The 25,143-nt window shown below is 43.9% G+C and overlaps 1 protein-coding gene across 8 annotated transcripts in view; it reads right to left on the bottom strand.

Annotated features, from left to right (window-relative positions):
- SMG7 (SMG7 nonsense mediated mRNA decay factor) overlaps positions 1 to 24,149 on the bottom strand; it is a 54,624-nt gene extending 30,475 nt beyond the window's left edge. For 4 of the 8 annotated variants that reach the window (XM_087731415.1, XM_087731424.1, XM_087731419.1 and 1 more), the window contains exons 1-3: positions 23,768 to 24,149; positions 1,912 to 1,943; positions 477 to 594 (exon numbers count right to left, since the gene is read on the bottom strand). In XM_087731415.1, the coding sequence (XP_087587541.1) occupies positions 477 to 594; positions 1,912 to 1,943; positions 23,768 to 23,796 (179 nt within the window). In that variant the 5' untranslated portion in view covers positions 23,797 to 24,149. Of the gene's footprint in view, positions 1 to 476; positions 595 to 1,911; positions 1,944 to 15,747; positions 15,900 to 23,767 lie in introns of those variants that run through there. The other 4 variants (XM_087731416.1, XM_087731417.1, XM_087731423.1 and 1 more) reach the window with 4 other exon arrangements.
- Positions 24,150 to 25,143: the final 994 nt, after the last annotated feature.

Below are 25,143 nucleotides of genomic sequence, written 5' to 3'. Positions count from 1 at the left end.
TCCTGGATTCCCCTGACGCCATGAGCACCCCCGTAAATTTCTCTCCTGATACTTCTCCCTCTGCCCAGCCCTACCTCAGAGGGCTTAAAGTGAGGGTCTCCTGTTAGACCTTGTTCAAAGCTCCAGGTGATTGCATCAGGTAAATTCCCTCCTTTCTGGAAACTCCAAACTTCAGCCCCTTCCCTGACAGCATAGAAGACTGATGTTTCTTAGCTCTCTCCCTTCCATCTGGCTCACCAAACCCCACTCCTGCATGACATGGCTGCTCCTAATTACCAGAGGTAAAATACTGACCTGTTGAATGCTCTTCATCAATTCTGCAGTGCATCCTCATGTTTCACCCACAGCACAGCTCTCATTTTAAAGGAAATAAGACAACCACTTCATAGGATACAATCGCTTTTCTGGAAGTCTCAGGGTTTACTGCTCATCAGCTCAGATTACATATATACATAAGAATTTATTGAGATACTTACAGGTCCTGCTCCACTTTTTTATCTAAAGCATATTCCAAATCGGTCACTAGCATTTTCTGATATAAGTCCTGTAGAGCCTGTCTGGACGTCCAGACTTCTGCTGGACCCAGCTTCGAATCTGAGCAACAAAAAACAAAGACACAACAGTTTTTGTAATACTCAAACTTACGAGTTATTCCAACTGATTTTTTTACTCACCTAGCAAAGGAAAGAATACAGTACAGTGTAAGATATCCAATGCCAAACACCCGCTTTTATCACAGATTCATCAGAACAGTGAAATACAAGAACTACAGAGGGACTGAGGATTAACTGATCACTGATTAACTGATCAGTCTCCTACAACACCAGAACTAGACATGAGCAAAGTCAGCAGCTGGCAAGTTAAAAAAAAAACAAAACAAAACAGACAGGAGGAGGTGATTCTCCAGAAGTCATTAAGCTGCAGAACTTCTTGCCACTGGATGAATTTAGAAAAATTTCCAGAGTAGCCTGAAAAAATCTGCATAAAAGAAATCCATCAAGGGATGCTAAACAGGACAGTCCCTGGAGCTAGCACTGTTGGTATTTAGGAGAACACTGCGGGCAAGTACTACTGCATGCTTGCCATTTTCTAACTCTTTGGTAGCCATCTGCTTTCCATCACTGAGGGTGAATGCAAACACTGCTCCCTGCTATCACAAGTTACAGAATCCAATTTCCCATGCCTTGTAACATCACCTGAGCTGGGGCTGCGAGAGCACAAGGGATGGGCCTCGCTCCAGGGAAACCATTCTGCTGATGGTGTAGCCACTCCTGCTAGGTTAGATGGATCCAGGTAGTTACAGTGTTCCTACGGGGACTACATCAACCTGCTATGTGTACTACGCCAAGGTGGGAAGCATGGCTGAGCATAGGTTCATTATGTGAGCTGCTTGTACTGTGTGGCTGATATGTTAATATACACCATTTATATTTTCCATAAATACATACAGCTTTAAACACAGCTTGTAGCATCTACGGGTTGCCCTTTCATAACACACATGGTAGCACTCAGACCAACATTTCTGTCACCCGGGTTTCTCAAAACCAGCCAGATCCTTTCCCCATTGCTAAACCCAAGTACAGCAGTTCCTGTGACAGGTTGGACAGCACTTGCTTTCTCTTCCCCAAAGGGAGAACACTATGGGAAAGGACTAAGGGCATGATCTCCACCTCCAAATGCTCTAAAGCACCCAAAGTCAACTTTAAATATATATGTATTCTAGGTACAGGAAAGAGAGGCACACTTGTTAAAATACTATTTATTTATATACAGAGGACAAACCTTTAACATAACATCACATGCTTTCCAGAGAATTCTTAGGAACAATGAGCATAAGGAACACACAAAAGGAAAACAAAACCAGGAATCAAGTATTGGCAGCTAGATCAACTGTATAATAAAGGCAACTACCTGTCATGTCAGCCTTCAGGACTTCTGCCTGCCTGTAAGAAAGCAATAAAACAATAAATTAGAAATGGACTGATCAAAATAATTGAACCATGCTAAAGCACATGCATGCAACAATGAGTAGAGAAAGTAGGGCCAGCTCCGTAGAGGCTGCCTACAACCTACGGTTTATCCCATACAGTATGGATTTGAGCTACTGTTGTTCAACAGTATGAGTTCTTCTAATTCACAGCACAACAAAAGTCAACTATTCACTTTTCCCTGCTTAGCTTAAGCCTCTTTCAGAAAAAATACAAACTAAAAATGCTTACACTGTATTTTAAGCTTTACCTGGCAGCAGTGTCTTGCCAACATTAGTGATACCTGCTTACCTGTAACTGGGAATTTGATATCAACTTTAAGTTGTCACACGTGAAATGCAGTAGCCAACATAGAGCAAAGCAAACTCCCACTGGTGCCTGTCAGCACGTTGCTATAGCCCTCCTGCCCCTCCATGCTGCACTAGCATTCCTTAAGGAGAGGTGATAAAAATGGCTTCCCCAACTACCTCTCTTCCTTGCACTGCCTCCCTGAAGCCATGGTTTGATCAGGTTTTCAAGAAAAAAAACCCAACATACAGAACATACAGAAAGAATGGCAACTACAGGTGACCAACTACCACTCCTTTGCTGAACATCCTCTGCAAATCCCACTGCTGGTGGAGGCTGGCAGACAGTTTCTCAAATAAAGGAACACTGGGACACAGTCCTCACTAAATAAATACTTATGAATGGTCATCAATGGCTAGATGGAGCAGGCAATCGAGATGCTACGGTTAAACGCTGTCAGCAGTACATAAAACTTCAAGGGGCAGCACTGCTGTCCTGTCTGACCAACACAGAATTAACACAGGGCAGACAGAGGCAGAAGGGATACAAGTCTGCCTGGTTTGGCTGGGTTTTGGTGGAACATTTTGCTTTCCTTTTGCTACACTCAAATGTTTACATGTATTTGCAAAGAGTGCAAGCTTTCCATACCAGTCACGGAATCCTCCTAGCATACGAAATACCCACTTCAACCTGCCTCCCTCAGCAAAAAAACTAGATGGAAGTCACACCATGACTAACATGAAAGTCAGATGCCAGCTTGGGAAAGAATGGAGAGCCAGGAGAAAGCACCACCTAATCCCTAAAGACGCTTCAGAAATAAGTATATACTCTCTTGCCAAAGTGAAGTTGTGGTAACTGTAAAAATAGTTTTTCAGGTTGTTCTGGGTTCTACCTACTGGCCACAAATTATAGGGAAGGTTTTGACATCCACATCAGGATTAAAAAGATATCGTAATAGCTCCAGTGCTTCACTAGGAAGATGTATATCGGTAAGTCCCTTCACAAAGTTTCTATTTATTGAATGCAAGAATTATCTGTAGCAACTCACCATAGTCACCACAGTGTACCATCCAAGAAGCAATGGGATGCTCCAAGGGCTTTAATTAAGTTAAGAATATCTTAACTGGTGCCAGAAGTAAACCTCTATGTTCCTCACTTGCTTCAGAAATTTAATCTATTTAAGATAACTTTTTTTAGTTTATTTCTTTCAAGAAGGCGTTAATACATTTTTTCAATTCCTAATAACAGAGTACACTGGAAGGAGAGATAACCTATTACTACTGATGGACAAGCAAGGAAAATTTTAGGTATTGTGTCATGAGAAAGCCCAAGAAACATTTCTGCCTCGTCCACATGGAGGTAAGGAAAGGTGCCTCAGCAATGCCCTCCCCATCGCTGCAGCTAGCAGCATGGGAAAGAGCAGATCTTTTCCCCCACACAGCTAAGAAGAGCCAACGAAGGATGGCAATCTCCTCTGCGTGCTGCGCCTCGGGAGCCTCTGCGACGCTGACCTGCAAGTCTAGTCAAGCACAAAGCTGAGCAAATTCTGCAGTGCTATGACTTGGCAGCTAGAAATGCCACTGCTCAGAAGGAAAAGCTGACTTGCTCAGGTGCAGAAGTCTCTCTTTTTTGAACGGCCAGCCAAGTTAATGCAGTTTGGCTCACACTTTAAACACCTGCCAGTTGTGCAAACTTTTTCTTTGAGCTGAGAACATGATCTGTGTTGCCAAAGCCATGAATCCTACTGAGAGGCTCAGCCCGAGCGGGACACACAGCACTGCTCCAGCAAACACGAGCCCAAAATTCTCCCCCAGGCAAAAAGGTTCTGCCCTTTTAAAGCCAAGAACTGCTCCTCTGAAAATTACTTGTGCAGAACTACCATCCACTAATCCTTTAAGGGGGAAATACAAACAGCACCATTGTAAAGGCTTTCTTTTCATGAAGTTTTGACCAGCTGTTTCCTGGAGCCTCAACCCCTACATCAGTGCAACTGCTGACAGATGCTCTGTAAATGCATAGCCCTAACAATATTGCTGGACCTGAACTCTTACCAAAAAGACTTTTTTTTTTTTTAGAACACCTTTTTTCAAAGGCAATACTAATGGGCTTACAGAACGAGAGCTTTAGCACCAATCTCTTCACTAGCCATAAAGCAAACTGCCTTTTATATTTTATAAGCTTGCAACAAGCTACACTAAGGGGATTATCACTATAATTTTTAATAAAATGTATAGAAGTTATTTCAATACTTCCTAGAGGCCAAAGGAATTAAAGTAGGTCTAACATTAGCACGCTCTGTTTCCACCTAAAACCAACTTTTACTTAAAACAGCTGCACATACCATGGCTAAGCCAGGATGAGGAAGGGCAGCCTGGATACCAAACTTGTTCTGCATCAGTGGCAAAATATTAGCACCTCGAGAAAAGATGCATTGCCTGTTCCTTGAACAGACTTCACTGAAGAGCCTTTGCTGGTGCTCAGAGACTCCTAGTGGGCACACATCGGAGTTCACTGATAACAGCAAGACTTTCTGACAGTGCAAATGGCTCCTTATATTGTAAAGCACCTTTTAGCAAGCCTTTTTGTCCATATATTTTCTTGCACCAACTCATATTGAATTTGCATTAGAATGACTCATTCTGGTGCAAAAATACATTGCCTGCCAGCAAACTTGGTACAACCTTGCTTACACATTTTAGCATTTCGAGAATATTCTCAAGTACCTCCTTGCCCAGTTGGCCTCAGCAGTTCAGTCTTCAAGTCAAGTTTCCTGGAGTTCGTGGGTCCAAAGCCAAATAAGCACAAACTGTAGCTCAAAAATTGTATTTCAAGTACCTCTGTTAGATGATATCTCATCTTGGTATATTGTTATAGCTATTCTTTATAATTTCCTAACCAAATATAAATTCAGCCCATGCTTTAGTTCAACTCAAAACTCAAATACAAAAGCCTTCCACTCAATTCGGAGATAGTTTGACAGCAAAAGGAATTTTCATTTTATTCGAATACTTGAAAAGTTTCAAAACTTCAAAAGACAGTAGTCAGGACTCTCTTCTGAAGTTCTGAAGGCATAGCATATATTAAAATTTAAGTAGCCACAGATGGCAAAGGAAACTTTTCTTCTCTTAAGAACCTGGCAGTATATGAAGTCCAGTTTTGCTGTAACTCAGGGGAACTCAAGACACTATGTTTAGCCTGAAATGAACCACCAGATTTAGCAAAGGAAGACAAGACAGACGCATTTCGTTTGTCCATTTTCAAGTTTTTACCGTTCTTGATCAATTAAGTTTTCCCTAAGCAGAAAAAGAAAACAAGTTGTTCCCCTTAAGCTGGTAAACACTACAGAGAGGAAACCCCACAAATATAGGGATGTCTCTCCCATACACATTTTCAAATGTTTAAACCGTCACATTGAGAGGCTGAAAGGTATATCGAGAGATGATGTAGTCCCACTTACACTTTTACACTAGGACAAGGTTGCTTAATTTGCTCTTAAAATGCTACAAAAAAGGTCATATAACCTCCCTTGTTAACTATTGTGTTGCTCAGTGATAGACCAGAAGTTTTTTCTGAAATGCCAACTTAAGGCCCCTCTGCTGCAAACCAAGTCCTCCCCACAGCACACCCGGCTGTCATGCGGAGCTACTGATCACCGCCTTTGTACAACAGCCACTTGGAAAACCACGGACTTAAACGCGTACTCTGAACCATCAGTTCTCTCTTGTAAGCTAAAATGTCGACCTTCATAAATTAAGTTTTCCAATCCTCTTATTGCCACCTGACTTCAAACTCCATTCATGTATCACTAAACAAAAGGATCTATTTTACTGTTGTCCCCAAAACAGCTCATCTCTGTTTCAATATATGTTCTTCAGTTCTGTTATAATTCAAAGCATGCATAATAACAAATTTTCAGTTCTGCATACACCACAATGCATCTCTAAGAGGGCAATATCAGTTCTACAGAAGCAGTTTTGCTAACAAGCTTCATTATTAAGCACAGAAAAGCAGATAAAATTAAGCCCAAGTTTTCAAAGCAGCAGTCTTGTGTTACCCAACTAACACCCACTAATTTCTGAAAGTTCAACTGGTCAAAGTCAAGCTTCACTTACACCACACTCCTCTCGTTTACACAGCGAGGATGAGCCAGGCAAGATCTGCTACAGCATGACAAGTCCTACAAAAAAACATGGAAAAACCCCAACCTCACAAAAAAAAAAAAAAAAACAAACCACTGAACACAATGCTCTGCTTTCCACCATGGCTAAAGGGGAACTCCACTCAGTTTTCCCCTGAAGCATCAGCAGCTGTATCAGTTCCCTTATCAAATCTCAGTTACACAAACCATCTGATAAGGAATTGAGGATTTTCAGTACTAAAATAGGTAATGAGTCCAGGCAGCTGGGCATATAAAAGCAATCGGAATCCAATCGCTTGTTCTATGAATACTCTACAAACTAACAACCATATTAAATGGTCAGGTTTCACTCCAAGCAGGAATTCATATTCCTGCACTTTTGCTCCCCAGAGGTACATGCAGAAATAGTACCGCAATGAAAAGTGCCCACAGCCTAGCGAGCTTTAGCAGGAGGTGACTGATCCAAGGTTCATCAAGGGCACTGCCAGAAAGTCTTCCTTCTTCTGAAAGGGAATAAGAACATATAGAATAGACCATATATAGAATAAATGTAGGAAATCCCTGATTTTAGGTAGAGAAGGTAAATTTTATTAATGCTAGCATGCTAAAAAAAGTGAAATACACTCAACACACTTAAAACAAGTTGTTATTATTTTTTAATCACTCCAGTAAGTGGCAAGGCTCACACTCGGAAGAAACTCCAAAGCAACACCCAGCAACTACTATTTTAGATTTTCCTCAAACTAATATTTAACTTGAACAAAAATTAATAATGGTTTAATACCCCAGCGGAGTTTTTGTTTGTTTGTATTAAAGTACATTTGTGCTGATTCATGGCAGGGGAAAGCTGTAGAAAACACCGCATGGGCACTGAATATTCTACAGCAGATTTAGGGGAGAGCTGGGTTGCTCAGAAGCCCCTGATTTTGAAAGACATAGAAATAACTGACTTCCCTGAACTATTTTGCAGACAGGAACTGTATTGCTAACTACCACCTGTCAAAGGGAAATATTTTCATATCAATCTTAGGATTGTGCGCAAACCTAGATTTTTACACCTGAATAACAATAGCAGGGAACTTACAGATAAACTTCATCTTTGATATTTCCTTCACCTATTAATTCAACATCACCTGAATATAACAGGCTTCAGACTGCAGCTCCAGTTAACAGCCTGACACATCTTTTCCTAAAAGTGTAACTGGATGGAGTCAGGATTTTGCAGCAGTAGAGGGAGTCCGATATAGATTTCACTTACTTATTTGTGTATAAACTTTACTTACTCACTTGTGCATCAGATATGTACTGTTTAACAACTTTTTTAAAGCAGCTTTATTTTTATGGAACAAGTTCTTAATGTTCCAAACTTGCAAGTGTTGCCACCTAATTTAAATGACCATAGTTTTCATAAAGCGCTGGAATCACTTGCTTCAGGAGCAGGCAGGTTTTGGTGATGTCAGCTCTGACTGACATAGCAAGAGATCTTCAGACTATGAGTCATGGAGTTAAATGCTCCATGTGCCTTTTACACTGAAAGGACAGTCTTCACAGATACAGCAATGAAAAACATCTTCAACAGTACCACCTTATTGTCAATTCTATGTGCTAACTAGTTTAAAGCTTATTATTCCTGTTACAGGCAGCTGAAGTCAGGGTACAGCTAATTTCTTTGACCGGTGGCTTTATCAGATTATAGCTGTAGATCAAAGCCACGCAAACAATTAATTCAGCATCAGTGTAACTGTGCAAGTAGAAAAACCACCTCTGCAAGCAGATGCTAAAGCAAGGCAATCAACACCTGAATCCAAACCCTCTACATAAGGAATCCTGCTCTATCGCCTTCTTGTTCCCACCTCAGCTGAGAGGGATGGTGAGAAATGGGGACACAGAATAGGAATTTTTTTTTAATCCCATCTTCCCCCTTTCTCCTAGTCCAGGCTCTATTAGAAGCAAGTCATAATAATCATCCTCAAAAAGCAACCACCAAAAGCAACTCTTTCCACATTTGACCAGAACTGACAATCCTCCTCCCTGGATAAGAGTAAAAAGCACCCTCGCAGTCAGCTTCATTCAAACTCATTTTTTTCCTCCAGTTTCATGGAAGTCAGTTCCTTTGTCTCAAGATTTGAAAGAGACGTCCTCAACAGGTAAAAGTTACCCTAAGGGAAGTTTATATGTGCTTACTCTCCAATTTAATCTACAGGGAGGGAAATACAAGTCTCCTACCCTGCTCAGGCTTCTAGCGTTCAACTGTCTCCACTGAAGTCTCCGCTCTCCCTCTCATTTCAGCCTAGAGCTCACATCAAGGATAGGAGCAAGTCTGAGCCTTGTTAGAAAAGCAGCGCTGCAAACGTGAGTTAAACACCTCAGAAATGGGATCTGGTCTGTAGGTAGTCGTTCAGGATGAGCAGCATGCCTGTGCCTATTCCAGAGAGTTCTAAAATTTAAGCCAGAAGAGTTACCTGCAAACTAAATACCCAACAATCTATATTTTTTCAATTCAAACAAAAATAGCTTGGAATAAATGTACAGTATTAAGACTAGATCAGGAAAGCTCAGCTGTGTTTTCCATAGTTGCTGGTTTGTAAAGATATTTTTTAAATACTGACTATGCTGTTCTTTAACTTTCCATCTTGACCTATTAGTTATCTGGAATTTTACTGGAGCTATAAGGGAGAAAACTAATCTCTAAATGGATGTTGCCCATGAAAGAAAAGCACAAGAATTCCAGTTACTTTGTTTACTTCCCAGGAGCTGACAGCATAGCTCCGCAGGTGACCCTGACAGTGTTTTCAGTACAGAAAAATTAAGAGCAAGTTACCAAATGATTAAAAACAATTTAATAACCATAAAAAAGGCAGGCTCAGGAAAGAATGAGCAGATACTTAGTATGTGTGGCACTTCAAGACATGGGTATCTTTTAATATTTTAAGGAATAACTTTAAATGAAAGTTTCTGATAGGAAACAGTCAACAAATGAATACACTTAAGGAATACTCCATTTCCTTGTCAGCATCCATACAGTAAGACATTTACTGCATCGGCTGACAACATATCAGCTTTGCAGTTGACCTGAGAACAACTCAATGGCAAAACGTTTAACACAGAATACATAATCTGTCTGTGTATCTCCTTACTTTACACTATCCATCAGCCAGGCTAGTTTTTAAAAACGAAAGCAATCTTAAAGGTGTGAAGGAACAAAAACTTCTTCAAGATTGCCTGACAATCCACTCAAACACTGACAGCCCACTCCCTTAAAAATATGCAGATTTTGGAGAGAAAAACCATAAAGCTCTGCTTCCTCACTACCCACAATAGGGAACTTTTGGTAAGCACACAGAAGGTTTATTAGTTCTTATGACTACGGTGCTAAGCGGGATGAGAGAGGTTTGCACCTGAACTAACTTATTTCCCATGGTAATTCCAAAAAGGTTTTGAGACTGAGCAAGGAAAAGCAACGTAATTACTTTCTGAACAAAAAACAGAACAAAACACCCCAACAAATTATGCCCTTGTAATATTACTATCTTTCGCTCTTTCAAATCCACCCTGATTAGAGTGCACACAATATCAGGTTTCAGTTGTGATAAATATATAGTAACACCAGTACTCATTTGTTATGTTACAGTTCCTGACTTGGTAAAATCTTGTGTTAAGAGCTGGAAACTGCAGACAATAGATGTTAAAATAAGTGAACACTATTTAACTTCTTTCAACAGCTTTTGCATTATGAAAACCATGTCCAAAATTATGGAAAGTGCAGAAATCAGAGCATCGAGATCAGCTTCAGATGGATATCATCAAATCAGTTTCAGAAAGTTGTGCTATTTAAGTCAGCCTTGCAGAAGCCAGATCAGCTAAGGTCAGGCAGCAGACGCCAACCCTCCCTGGACATTGTACGAGATCTCCCAGGCAAGTGTACAGTATTCAATTCAAAGGCTGGTAATTACACAGTCGATTTAGTGCCACACTGTTGCAACATGGATAAAATATGCCCTCTTGCCCGCCCGTGGAGCTAGAGAGCAGAGCGCCTGCAGCTAGGAGCTAGTTACAAAGGTGACAGATATTTCCCCCTGGAAAGTCCACCCCACTTCACAAGAAGAGGGCAATACCTGCAGCCCTCTAAGTCCCGACTTTTAGCTCTAGCAGTTTCCTGCTGCCTCTAGCCTCGGCTAATAGCTTGGGATATAAAACCAAGATATATTGCTGATTTTTGGTGTTTTCTATGGACCTCCTTCCTCTCAATCCCTGACTCTGAAATTACCCCTCACCCAGTGGCAAAGGCTGATCCTTACGAGCAGTAGTGCTGAGAATGACTCACATTGACACAGGAGGCAATGACCATTAAAGAGGAGTCAGTTATTGGGAATTCAGGATACTGTCTTCCTTGCTAAGCAGCAGATGAAGAAAGAGCAAATACATTAGATGGCACCATCAGAGGTGGCAAAAATAAAGCACGAATAACCCCTCATACTGTGCTTGTAGCAAGTTAACTATGATAGATACAGTAGAGTTCAGCATTTTGAACATGTGCTCTCCCAGTACTAATACTGAGATCTATGCCCAGACAGTCAAGACCTTCAAAAACATAAGGCCTAAAGCAAAATTACTGACATTTAAATTATTCTTTGCAGTCATTCAACAGTTGTATGAAGCTGGGTTTTGCCAACCCCCTTCATTTTATAAACTCACAATTATATAAACATCACACAAAGCACATACGTATGCACAAATGTGACATACCCAGAAGTTTTAAAATAGCTTTTCATAACTAAGAGATTTTTCAGTGTGAAAGGACACTGTATGGTTTAGACACGCTATGACAGATAACACTCAAATTACATCTGAGTATGATCCTAATTGCAAGCTGCATCTCAGAAATTATTTTCAATTCTCCGTCTTGAAACTAAATGCAAGCCACACTCTGAAAGCACAGCAATAGGACAAAGGCTGAACACCAGTCAGGGAGAACGATATCGTCCATTTATGATAATTAAATGGGTACTCAGTGCATCATTGCCAATAGTTTACAGGAGTCTTATTAGCTGCTCCCCATTCTCTATCAGAAACACACAGGCAATGCTGTTTTGAAACGTACTTACTTTTCAACTAGAGAATATTTGAAGAACTGTTTTCCCAAAAAAGTATGGAAATAAGAAAAAGTAGGAAAAATCCTCTGCCACCATAGGTTTAACGCAGCTCTATCACATACGTTAATTTCTAATAAAAAAAAGGATGCCTGATCATTAAATTCTCACCTCAAACCACACCACCAGCAGTATTTACTACATATTTCAAAAAAGCATGAACATGACACAAGGTATCAAGGACACCCCTTTGAGCTGCGTGGAACTATAGGAAGGAGAGGTTGTTAATGAACCTCCGATTCAACTTCTGAGTTATCAACACACAGCTCTCCCATAGTCCTCTGCTCTTGGTTCTCCCCCCCAAGTTCAGGAGCTCATCCAGATGGGCTGTCAGCTACAAAACCCAAGAGTCCATCACCAAAACACGTGTACTCCTGGAATATGTAGAAGTTACTCTCTTGTCTGTGTTCAGCTGAAGGAGAAACCTATGACCAATCCAACCAGCTCAGATCTAGCAAGTTTTATTAGCTCAGGAGTGAAGCAGCACGGACACGCTACTATGAGAACTGCCCCTGCCTAGGAAGGCTGCAGCTTGAAGCTTTTGAGCCCTGTCAAACACAAACGGGTCCTGAGGAAAACCAGCCTGGCTGAAGTGGTGCAGCTCACTCGGCCAAACCCGGCTGATCTCTGCAGCTCTGCTTGCAGCAGGTCCAAACTGCCTCCAAACAGAGCTGCTGCTGCTGCAGCTATCGCCCTGTGGAGCGCTCTCAGGTACTGCCAGTTAACCAGTAACCTACCTTTCCCATTTTAAAAACTAATGGGTTGGTTAGGAGCAAGCATCTGAGCAAATTTATAACTTTCAAGGTTAACCCTGCTTTGGGGGATTAGATGTTTTTATAAAAATAATTTTATTTCAAATTTAAATCTCAATACCTTAAGACAGATTCCTTTCTAGTTCTGTATCTAGAAAAGTTCACACGATGTACAGCCACCTACAAATTGGCATCTGCTTTACGAATCACGTATGGAAAAAGTTTTGGGTTTAGCAGATCTTTACTGAACATAAACTCCGTAGAAAACAAACTTGAATGTTTTGCAGACTGCAGTCTCCCTTTCAATAGTCAGGCCAGACCTGTTAATTACACTCATTTTACCTTCTGCAACGGCTGAGGAACAGGCTCCATAGCAATGGACTAACACATCTAGCCTGAAGATCAAATCTTAAGGCTGGAAAGAACCTCAAAAGGTTATGTAGCCCATTCCCTCACCCTGATGCTATTCCTGACAAACATTTGCATTGCTTGTTTTTGAAGTCCTCCAGAGGCAGACACCTCCATACCCCAAAGCAGCCTATCCCAGCCACCTTGCTAAATTGTTTCTGCATGGCACTGCATCTTGCCTTAAAGAACCGCAGCATGCCTTGGGTTCACCCACTCTGTCTCCTTCCTCTCACCAAATCCCTCAGCAAACATCACCAGCCTTGTTCAACCCACTGCTGCCTTCATAAGGTGGTGAAGAGGCAAGAACTGTCCTCACCTGGTTAGACTGAGAAGACATTTTCTGAATCTTTGCCGCATATTAAGCAAGGAGGGATGATGCCAGGAAAAGATTCAGCATGTGACTACGCCATTACCGGTTATTAACTCAACACTCGTGCATTACTCAGGTTGCACAAGCCAACTCAGCCCTGGCATTTCACTTTGCAACCACAATAGCTTGGATCTTGTCATCAAATGTTTTGTATAGGATACTAGCATGTGCAAAACAAATTTTAAAATAGAATAATTTTGGCAGTGTACTTCAGCATTTGACAATAAAGCGTGTGAACTACGCAAATCATGCTGCTCTAACCCCAAATCTGAAACCCATATGTTCAACAGCACTTTCAACCACACAAAAAAAAAATTCCTGCAGCTGAGTCCTTAGAGGCCCCAGGATCTTCATGTCTTCTGATCTGTCATTCCTAAAGACAAGACACTCCTGGGCCACATCACCTAACACTCCAGCATAGCAGTTTCTAGTTTTGTAGTCCTCAAAGATTTCAGGAATTAACAGAATCAGTTATACATGATATAAAATACAATTTTAGAACCATCTTGAATGCAAAACATGCAGAATTTTACCTGATTTTGAGAGATTATCCCAAAATTCTGAGTACATAAAGTTACAGATAGACACATCACTTTTAGTGCTCACTTCTGCCTAGCTGTCTATGATGGAAGCTACCAAAATAGTCTTGTAGTGCACAAGCAGCATCAGCTAGCATTTGGCACCTTCATTAGAAAGATATCGGAAATTTCTGTCCGGACAGCTTCAAGCTTTAGAGCTTTTATTTTAGTCTTTGATATCAAAACCAGGAGAAGATGAGTACTTCAGCTGAAGCTGGACTGCACACCGGGCAAGCCACAATCCCCTACAGCTGTCTTTCCCCAAGCCCCGCAACTCCTACAGTTTACCTAAAAACAAAACAAATCTCTCAAATGAAATAGTATGGGTACATTCAAGCTGGGTGGAAAAATTGCCAGAAGTTAATGCCCTAGCATAATCTATGTGACATGCTCCTAAATTAAGGCATTCTGTATAAATTCAAATGAATTTTGACAATGCATATTAGGCAGCTTATCAGTTCTTTTCTAGTTAAAGATTTCACATATATGTTTAACTTTGTGCATATTGAGGGTATTACGACAAACTGAAACCTAGATTTTTATTGCAAGTTTACTGTCCATCTTTTAATAATTTAATTTATAATCATTAACCCATACAGAAAAGTAGCCTTTCTTGAATCTCATCTTTTTCTTCATATTGAAATAACATTTACTCTATTTTACTAGCAACTGCTGGATGTTGAAGCTCTAAGAGCTGCTACAGTTTTCATGGTTTTATACACTCTTGGTGGTTTTAGGTTTTACTTTAATATTAAAAAATGTGGCTTAAATCATTTGGACACTATTCTTATTGCCATTCACAAAAACCAGACCCAGCAGCAGACTGGCTTTTTCTGGGGAACAGCTGACTAGATCAAGCCTCTACGCTCAAGAGTTTCATCACAGCATTGTCCTCGACAAGTATTTACACTACTTCAGGACAGACAACTAGCATCTATGCCACAGACAAAAGTTTTGTCCCATTCTCCTTTCTTCCCCTCTTCATAGGTACAGATGATTAGCATTTCTAATTTTAGTTATTATTAGGCTAGTCTGGAAAAACTACCCTAAAAAGCCCTCCTAATGGCTCAAGTGTACCTCCAAGAGTACAAATGCTCAAAGGCACTGCCAAAACCAGTACTGACTGCAGAAGGAACTGAAGCTGGAGTCTGTCAAAGGTTCCTTGCTGGCTACAGGAAACCCTGGTTTAAAAAAAGATTATCACACAGTTGCAGCTGTTTGACACATAGCAATACCCACGTGCTTTCTTCAAATCACAGTGAGACCAAGACAGGACACGGCAAAGCAAATACCAGGAGACCTTCATTGCAACAGGAAGTACAGTAGCAGAATTTACAAGATTATCATAAAACAAAGGGGGAAAAATGGTCTTCCCAACAGATTTATCAAAAATTCATTTCTTTCTATTCCTGACAACACCTGTAGGGAAGTCAAACAGTGACAAATAATGCAGCACAGACAAACCACTGGGGAGTCCAGGGGGCCCTAGAACAGGCTGGCTCCAAACAAACTGCCGTTTGCTGTAACCTGATCAAATAGGAACAGCTATCAAGGCCTCGTTAAATCAAGGCACCGAGAAACACCAAAGTCAGTCTTGAATAAAAACTCTCAATGCCCAAAAGGTCTGTTCTACTGTGTCCAAACAAAAAGTCTAATCTCTGCCTAAGGTTCTTTAAAGTAATTCAAGAAATTTTCCCCAAGTTCATTTGGCTGAATCAATCTTAAAGGTTTCACTGGAAATACATTCAGAATTAATTTCTCACTTCCTAACAGCTACAGAGCAGCTCTCAGATAATTCAGCCATATGACAAGTGGGGCCCGCAGACTCAAAACAGACAATGCTGGGGGGATAGGATAAAATAAAAATCAGCTTACACATACCAATATTAGATGAAGCAGAAATCTGTTCAATAGGGCTAACCACTAAAGGATATAGAACACCACAGACAATGAAATTAAAATACGAGAAACAGACTGCTGATGTATTAGAGATATCATAAGTACTTTCAGAAAAACGACATTTCTTCTCCCTAAAGGTGGAAGAGAAAATTAACTCTAGCAGGACTCCTAAGTACCTCAAGGGTATCTCTGATTTGAGTCCCATCAGTGAAATTCAGTCTGTCGCCCACGGCTGTGTAACAATCCCAAGAGACTCCTCAGCCTTCTGGTTCCTTATGATAATCCCTTGAGTGCAGAAGCCAGTGTGAATAATCCGAGAAAAGTCCTACTGGAATACAGAAAGAAGAGAAAGCAGGCCTAACGTTACTCAAAAAGCTCTTATTCCACCCCAACTCACAGCATTACATTGACCTGAATGAGCAGTTGCTGATTTATCTCAGAGGAATTGAAATACAGAACAACAAAACACTGCTTAAGCCATTTCCCCCTCATTCGGTTGTCTAGGAAGTGCCCAAGCTTACGATCAGAAGTTCTTCTTAAATTCAAATGGGAAGAAAAGCAGTGGCCAGACAAGCCTAGAAACGTGGCCTAAAGGCAGGACTCTGAGTACGGCTGCACAAGTGGAAGCTGGTGATGAAACCAGTACAACTGTAAAGCTACATTCAGCAAGATACTGCATGCAGCAACACGAGTGCTCAAGAGGCATGTACAGAAAAAAACACCTGCCCTCCCTCCTGGATGAAATAGTGAGAAACTACAGCCCACAAGTCAGCTCCATGATTCCTTGTGTCACTCCACAACACACATTAAGTTAGCCCTCTGTTCTTTTCACTGCGGTAAGATGGAGAAATAGAGTTAAGATGCCATACCCCTCCCTGAGCACAGGAAAACTTATACTTGACCAATCACCACTGAAATCTGTGACCTCTCTAGTAATATATTAAAAAGTACAGGGCCAAAGTATGCAATTCTGCTAATGATTTTAAGGAAATAAACATGCAGTTTTATTCCCCTCCTGCTTGACAGCAGCTGCACAGCTTCCAAGCAAGACGAGGACAAGCCTCAAGTTCAAAGTAACAAAAGCAATAACTAATGTCCTCCCACATATGCTCCTTACACATTATAGCTGCATTCCTTAACTGTTCTTCCACCATTCCTTACTCTGAGGAGTCTGCTCCTATTATTGAATCTCTGCTGCTGTTGTGAAGATCCAACGGCAGTGATGAAGGACCCTTAAAACTCTACAACCCCCAGCAGCTCAACCCCCAGCAGAATCTCATCCAACAAAATCAGACACTACAGCAAACCATCCTCTCCTCCCTCCCCAGTCACCATGCACTTGAACTGCAATTACTCCTCTTCCATACTGATTTTGCTAGCTGAGCAGGGCAGGGCAGATGCCAAGGCATCTATCCATCAAGTCACTGTCTTCTCCCATCAACCCAAGCGATCCTGAGCAATGACTGCAGCCAACCTTCTCTTCTCAAGTGGGAAGCACCAAGACATCTGAAAAGGCACGTGATAGCCAATGTGGCAAATGGAAAAGCAGGGCAGCTTCACATTCCACGTAGATTAATTTAAATAAAGCTTTAAGTTGCTTGAGGTGAAAGTTAGCGATATAATTCAGTGCCCAGATCAGTTTATTTGGAGGCAGAAACATCTCACTGGAGTAGGCTAGGGTTACTTGTTATAAAACCGCTACATGGAAGATACACTTTCAGGACAGAAGTAACAGATTTTACCAGTAGCTTGAATATCACGGCATTCTTTATATTGAGTACTTAAATAAAATAGCTAAGCACTCATCAAGCAAATTTTAACAGGCAAATATGTGTCTTCACACTGCACTGAAAGGAAGAAACTCAGCAAAAACCCTCCAAAACCCCATATTCAGAGAAGGGGGCAGCCGCTTTGCTGCGGCTTATGTGCCCCCGTCAAAACTTCAGATAAGCATCACCTGGTTTCACTGCCACAACAGAACTTTCTCCTCTTCAACAAAGATCAAACTAAGCAGGAGTATGCAGGTTAGAACAAAGAACTCATGGCTACAAGAATCATCCCTGCCATCAAAAATAAATAAATAAATACAGCTGTAACTTTACTTACACTAACCTGCACTTCTAGGTCACTGGAACACTGTTTTGCAAATAACCTCAAGCACAGCACAAAGCACAGTAACAGCATCCACAGTGAGCTGTGTTCTGCAGCAAGAAAAATAAGGGGAGACTCTCAGCCCAGACTGAAAACAGGGGTACTATTTGTGACAGTGATACCAGCTATCACTATTTTCTATATATTATATAGATATATTCTATATATAGCTACAGCTATATTCTAGGAAATGGGGAATTATTTACTAGTGTTATGGGTCAGTGAGCACTTTAATGATAATGAGCGCTATCACCAGAAGCAGTCCCACCCTGCCCTTACTATTAGTGTCTCGTTCCTGTTGCACACAACCTCACCCCTTTTGTCAGCACATGTGCGGTAACATGATGAAAGGGATCAGGAAACCAACTCAGACTAAACTCTGTGGGTAAAAAACAAAACAAAGCAGTTTTAACCTAGCGTAGTTCCCCAGTCCAATCCACTGAAGACCTGGCCATAAACTTACGCCACCAAATCAGGGCTGAGGGTGAAAGGAAGAGTGAGAAACTTCTGTCAGGAGCAGGTGAAGTTTAACACACACCCTTTGTCCATATGGCCAAGCTTTTGCTAAGTGCTAAGCAAGTGGGGGTCAAGTTCTCTGACGACTGCAGCCCTCTTCCCTCTGGCACACTTTCATACATAGTCACCTTCCTGCCAGTCCCGCCAGCAGAAAAATGTGCCCCCCACCTGCTAAACTGCACACGCATTCAAATCCTCGCTATTAACAGAGGAGCAAACTCAAACTCCATGCACAGAAAAGCACGTCACAGCTGACATGAAGCTCTCCATGTGCTGATTCACACCAGCTGAGCTCTGCCTGCTCCTCTCTCAACAGGCACACTTATTTGGATCGCTCTTCTAACCAGCTAACTTTTGTAAAGTCAATGGCAACAGTCAACTTTGAAACTTCTATCCCTCTGTAGAAGACTGCTAAAATTTGTCAAAACCGTTTGAGAAAGAGGAGAAAAAAAGTGATAAGCAGTACATTCACACAAACCTTGTTCCTTAGGAATCTAGGCTTGAAAAAAAGTATCAGTTATGATAGCACACCCAGCCAACTTGTGACTTCAGCACAAGTTGTCCCTGGGTAGCAAGAGGGTGCTCAATAATCCAAATCTCCATGACAGAAGAAAGGGAGCAAGTAAGAGCTGCTGGGCTACCACGGCCTGGCTGACCCAGATACCACGCTGCAGCAGCTGGAGTTGGTGGGAACCTGCCCAGAGACCTTAGGGGTACGGTGTGTGTCTTGGGGCTCTCAGCAAGACAAATTTCCTTCAGCAGAAAGCTGAGAGGGGAATTGCTTAACGCTTTTCTTACTGTAATTCTTTTTACTTCATAGGTCACCACAAAAAGTTTGTTGATCAGTAGTAATCATCAATCTTATTTGCCTTTTTAAACCACTACCCTCACCCTTGAAGAGGGATAAGAAGTGTTGCTCATACTAAATGTTGGCAACAATTCTAGTTATCAAATGCTAGAGACACGTTGTATGGAGGAAAAAAAAAAAAAAAGAGAGAAAAGAAAAAGGAATGTTTTCCCTTTATGTTCCCCCAAAGAAAACACTGTGCTAAGAGGTGCCTCCTGAAAGGCCAACACAGTATTTGATCTCGCCACTACTCCTCCCCTGTTTAAAATTCAAGAGTAAACAATGTCTGAAAGTAGCATTAATCATTTCAGAACATAAAAAGCTGGAGGGAATACTTTCCAAGACTGACTAGTCTTGTTCAGATATCAAGACAAATCAAGAAATCAACCTGAGCGAGGTCAGCGGAGGCCCCCAGGGTGGTTGGGGCTGGAACACTTGCATTCAGGGCTGGCGGAGAGGCCATGGGAGCGGCGCTTGGTCAGCCTGGGGCAGGGAAGGCTTGGGGCACCCACAGCAGCCACACGCCTGCGAGGAAGGGATTGAGAAGACGGAGCCAGGCTCTCTGCAGTGGCATGTGGTGGGAGGATGAGAGACAAGGGGCGTAAGTTAAAATACAAGAGGTTCAGACTGGATGCAAAGAAAATCTTTTCCACCGCGAGGACAGTCAAGGAGTAACAGAGGCTGCCCCAAAAGGCTGAGCTGTCTCCATCCTTGGAGGTTTTCAAGACCTTAGTGGACCGAGCCCTGAGCAACCTGGTCTGACCCCCTGCTTTGAGCAGGAGGTTGGACAGGGACCTCCTGAGGTCCCCTCCAGCCCAAGTTACCTTGTGATCCTATGAACTCCAGGCAGCATGCTGCAGGCATGCATTACAAGATTATCTATTAACACTGTAGTTACATTTACTACCTTTTTCCTCTATGTACCCTCAAGATAATTAAATAACTTACTCTGCCTGTCCTGTTGAGATTCATTCTGGGTTTCAAACAGTATTCTGGTTTCTGCCTTCCAGCACTGACAAACATCAACTCTACATCATCCTGATCAGGAATCGGTACCAGAACATGCTCAGACACACAGATTGCAGCACTAAATTACCTCCGCTCTACCCTCCTCCATTAACAGTGAATAAACACTGCAAGAGGTGCGTCATGGACAGGCAGACAGCAAAGGAGCAACCATGAAGAGACACAGCAGATACAGAAGTTAATGGAGCTACTGATGAGTCTTTGAAAAGAGAGCCACAATTTAAATTATTAAAGCAGTCAAACCTTTAATGAAGTTGGTTATAGCCTCATCATAAGACTACAGGAAACTACCTACTGGTTTGTCAGCACTAGAATTTCTAAGCGGTGTTCAAGCCCTGTAATTCAAGCACTTTTTATTCCATGTTTACAGAGTGCTAAAAGCCACAATTTACCAGGGTAATGCCACATTTAACTAGTAACTAGAGTTCACATCTTTGTGAAATGCAATTGAGATGGTTATATCTCAATTCAAGCCAAACTGCTAAACTTCTGAATCCAAGTTAACTACTTGAACATTAACATATAAAATTGGCAATGAAGATAATTTCCTTAAAGTGAACAAACATGGACTAAAGCTCGATACTGTCTTATAAAAAGGATGCGCTCGGAAGTTTCTGTAGTATTATGTTAGAAATCCTATCGGTAGTGATACTTTGCTTAGAAGTGACTTCTTCTGTACCTAGCAGGACACATTAAATGTTTACCGTAATATGACTGCCCCACGAAATTAGTTTGATTTATGGGGAGTGCTTGTAGATTCCCAAAGCAGCACAAATGGTATCGGTACAAATTTTTAGCCAGATGAGATGAACACGTTCACATGAACAGAGAGATGTGAACCACGCGTCTTTTTCCTAAGAGCTCTTTGAAAGAACCTTCTGAAAGGTCTACTCACCTGACCAGATGTAACGCAAATCTTTCGAGAAGTGACTCAAACAATGACCCGAAAGAAGTTTCTAGGAAACTAGATGGGACAGAAGACACTCCAGTACTCTTGAAAGGTGACCTTGAAAAGGATAGGAAGACTGGGAAAGCAAAATCCCCAACACTTTCTTACAACATATGAAGATGACTTAAAAACAGACTCTCCTGCAACTTTTGAAAGAGTCGGTACATGAAGTCTGACCTTCTTTGTTCATTCTGGAAGACTTCTGTAGGAGTCTCAGGTGTTTCTCAGTTCTTGCACTTTGATTGAAGGTGTACAGTCTTTTAAGGATAGCATTTTAAAACAGCCGATTCATATAGATTTATACAGAAAGCGAGAGACTGGTAGTGGAGGAGTTAAGGCAGTCCAGCTGAAAGTCCTTTCTTCCCTGCTCATTTTTTCAGTGTCTTGATTCTTGCAGAGTCATTATTTCACTAGTTATTCAACCATTACGTGGTCACCTTAGAAATTCAGCTCTCTTCTGTCTAAACATCAAATACAGAGAAAGATTTCTCACAAAAACTTTTCTGTCCCTCCTTAGTTTTAAGACGATGAGCACCAGCAGAGACTAATTGCTCCACATCTTCATTTGGCACAATGTTTTGTTAAGCTGCCCCTTCATATCATTACACTTTTGTCTATTTATTCCTTCATCATTACACTCGGATTGAGCTTCTAATGCTACAGTAAGGAGGATGCCCTCCTCCTTAAGGCAAAGGACTAACAGAACTGGCTCTGAGAGTTTGAGGCTCTATTCCCAGTTCTCTTTATGAGCTTGGGCTGCAGTAATCCTCAGCTCAATTTCTGCCCTATGCAAATCAAACAATTTAAATAGTCACTCTGTGGATGTAAGGAAACTATCCCCAAGCTTACCTTCTACACAGAGAAACAAACCCAAATGTTCTTTAGAGAAAGAAGAGGAAGATTGCAGACTACAAAGTGCTTGAAAATTTTGGGCTTTTTTGGGTTTGTTGGGGTTTTTTGGGGTTTTTTTTGTTTTTGTTTTTAGGAGGAGATACGGTTCTTGGTGACAAAGACAGGAGTCATTACTTGTAAGACATTAGTGCCCAGATGCTTCAATCCCATTGTATTAGGCACAATAAAAACAAAACAGTCAGGAAAAAGTGATAAAGGCCCAGCTATGGTGCTGGAGGAACAAAGCTAGAAGAAATAGGTGATTACTGCCCACATGCTTGCAAGCAAGAAGGATCTCCAGCTTGGTGCAGCAGAATACAAGAATGCTAAGAAAGAGTACGGTGGTGCAGGAAGGTGACTGGGGCAAGTGCTGCCTCGTAACAACGCAAGGCAGACAAAGACTTGTAGTCATGGGGAGGGAGGGGGGGAACAAGAGGTTACAACGTTATTAAAAACATATACTAAAATTAAAAGCAAGTCTTTTACTGGTAGAGGAGAGCTAATAATGAGGCATTTAAGAGCTTTTTCCATAACGTAACAGGAGAGAAAGAACGAAGAAGTTTCTAAGGCAGCATAGGTTGGCAGCCTGGAAGAGAAAAAGGCCCATAAACTTGCTATTAGAGAAAAAGATTAATTTCTTTTTTTTCTTTTTTGAAAAGATGAACTTGAGATAGGATCTCGACTACCAGAAGGAGGCAGGCAGAGATACATGACAAGATGAGGAGGAAGAGGAGGATTTAGAGAATCTATAAGAAGAGACACCTGAAGTGTTTCAGAACCCTGGATAGAAAGTATATTGGAGATGTAAAAACCTCCTTGAATTCACTCCATAGAAAACCCTCCCAAGCCCCGAAACTCTTCAGAAAGAATGTGCATACCCTTCTGGCATACCTACACCTTTTCCATGAGGCGCTCTGGAAAGGGCGGGGGGGGGGGAAGGGGCAACATCACAGACCACACGGTATTTAGCATTTTATAGCTACTGAAAAGCCATTTGTATCTCACAGTGCTCCTTTCCAAAGTCACTAGAGAAGGAGCGTTTCATACCCTAAAGATAAGTTCACCCAAAAGCCTATCAAAGTTCTGCTCATATCAACGTGCAGCATCTAGCGCTCTCGACTTCAGGGACTCAGGAGCGTTTCCATTCAGCGAAGCGTTTCGAAGCAGCACAACCGCGGCAGACTCGCTTCTCTCCCAAACCCTCGCCCGACCGTCCCCAAAACTGATCAACTGTACAAGCCGCGACAGAGGACTTTCAGCAGGCCGCGGGCTGACTGGTGAGGGCCGAGACACGACTCCTGCTACTGCCGTTCTCCCAGAGCACCTCACGGGGCTGCGAGCGCAGGTTTCGCTTCACCGCCGGGGTCAAACTTCGCAGTCGCTCCGCAGCGGCGGGTTATCACGGCACCTATTGGAGAGGGGCTGGAGAATTCCTGCAGGGAAGCCGGTGGGCTCCCCTGCCCTCCCCGCGGCTCCAAGGCACCGGCTTGACCTTGCTGCGGAGCCCTCGCCGTGCCGGGCCGTCCTCAGCTACGCGGCAGCCCAGGCCGCCCGCCCGCGGGAACGCGGCTCCGTCCCCCTTCGGCCCCTGCTCCCCGCCAGCAGTGCGGGGCTCGGTAACGTGGCGGCCGGGGTCCCCCCAGCCCCCGGTCACATCCCCCTCACAGCCCCGAGCTCCTCGCTGCCGCTGTAGGGACTCCCCACGCCTGAGGGGACCCCGTCCCCCGGCTCCCCGCCGCCTCCAGGGCCGCTGGCCGCGGCCTCGCCTCAGGGCAGGCGGCGACCCCCCCCACCCCGCTTCCCGGCCGGCTCTCACCGGAGATACTGCGCGCACAGCAGGCTCATCCTCCGCCGCTCGCCGCCCCGTCCCGCCGCGGGTCTCACAGCCCGGGCCGGCCCGCCGCCCCCGCGCCGCCGCCGCTGCTGCTGCCGCTGCCGCCTCCGGCCGCCGCCGCCATCTTCCCGTGCAGGGCCTGCCGCCGCGGGGGAGGGGCGGCAGGAAGGAAGGGGCGGGGGTGTCCCCGCTCTGCGCTCCGGCCGGGCAGAGACGGCCCGCGCCCCGCCGGCCCCGGCAGCGCCGGTCCCGGGGACCTCAGCGGCCCCGGCAGGCCCCGGTAGCCGCCGCCGCTCACTCGCCCGCCTTCCCGCCGCCCCGCTGAGGCGCCCTGACCCTCCTGCCGCGCCGGCCGCGCTTCCGGACCCGGCCCCGCCCCCGCCGGCACTTCCGGCGGCGCCACCGGCAAACCCTTCCCCCGCGCCTTCCCCCCGCCGACCCGCGGCGGCGGCCGCTGATTGGCTCGCCCGCTGCCATAGCAACCGAGGGGGCAGCGGGGCGTCGTCACGGCAACCGCGGCGCCTTCCCGCCCGCCGAGGCCGGGGCCGGGCCGGGGCCTGCAGCCGCGGCGTTAGGCGGCCTCGCCTCTCCCGGGCCCTCGCAACGACACCTCGTTTTATCAGATTCCCCTTCAGGGAGCTCGGGGAGGCGAGAGGGTCGGCCTGCCGGCGGGCGGTGCCCCACGGCGCTGTGGGGGAGCCCCTGTCCCTCAGCGCGAGGCGATGGCAGCAGCCTCACTCTTCCCTGACAGAAAAGGTTTTAGCGGGAACAACGCTGGTAGGCCTGGGCTTCCCACATAAACCAGGCTGCCCGTTCCCTGCCTGCTTGCCTGCCCACACCCGAGGATTCCCAGCGTTTGGCTGCTCAGGTGTCTGGCCCTGAAGGGCACCCCAAAGTGTACCAAACAGCCCTCATCTCAGATTCCCTCCGTTACCCAAAACCGCTGGCACCATCAGCCCCAGCACCTGGAAGGCAGCAAGCTCAGGCACGGGATGGGCCCCGCACCGGGGACGCGGCCCGCGGCCCGCGGCCCCAGGTCGGCACTGCAGCCAGCAGGCCTCGGCATGGAGCCGGGCGCTAGGCGGTAACCTTGCGCCTCAGTACAGCAGTCTATCACATCTAAATATTTACACTATTTACACCATGTGGTGCTGCCTCCTATGCCGGCTTGGTGACTCGTTTTATGCTCAAACCAGTCTTTTGGGGCAGAAGTCCCACTAAGTTCAGTGGCTATTCGCAGGCATGGGCCAGCCTGAAGAAATGAGGCAGGTGACAATTTAGGATCAGATGAGCACCGAGGAGGCTGGCTAATGCAAACTGTGTTATTTGAGCATGTAATTGACCCCAAGGACAAAATG

Source organism: Nipponia nippon, unplaced genomic scaffold (genome assembly GCF_047370975.1).
Source record: "Nipponia nippon isolate SJK-2023a ecotype South Korea unplaced genomic scaffold, ASM4737097v1 scaffold_5, whole genome shotgun sequence".
Lineage (NCBI taxonomy): Eukaryota > Metazoa > Chordata > Aves > Pelecaniformes > Threskiornithidae > Nipponia > Nipponia nippon.
This window is presented reverse-complemented; position numbering and strand designations above follow the sequence as displayed.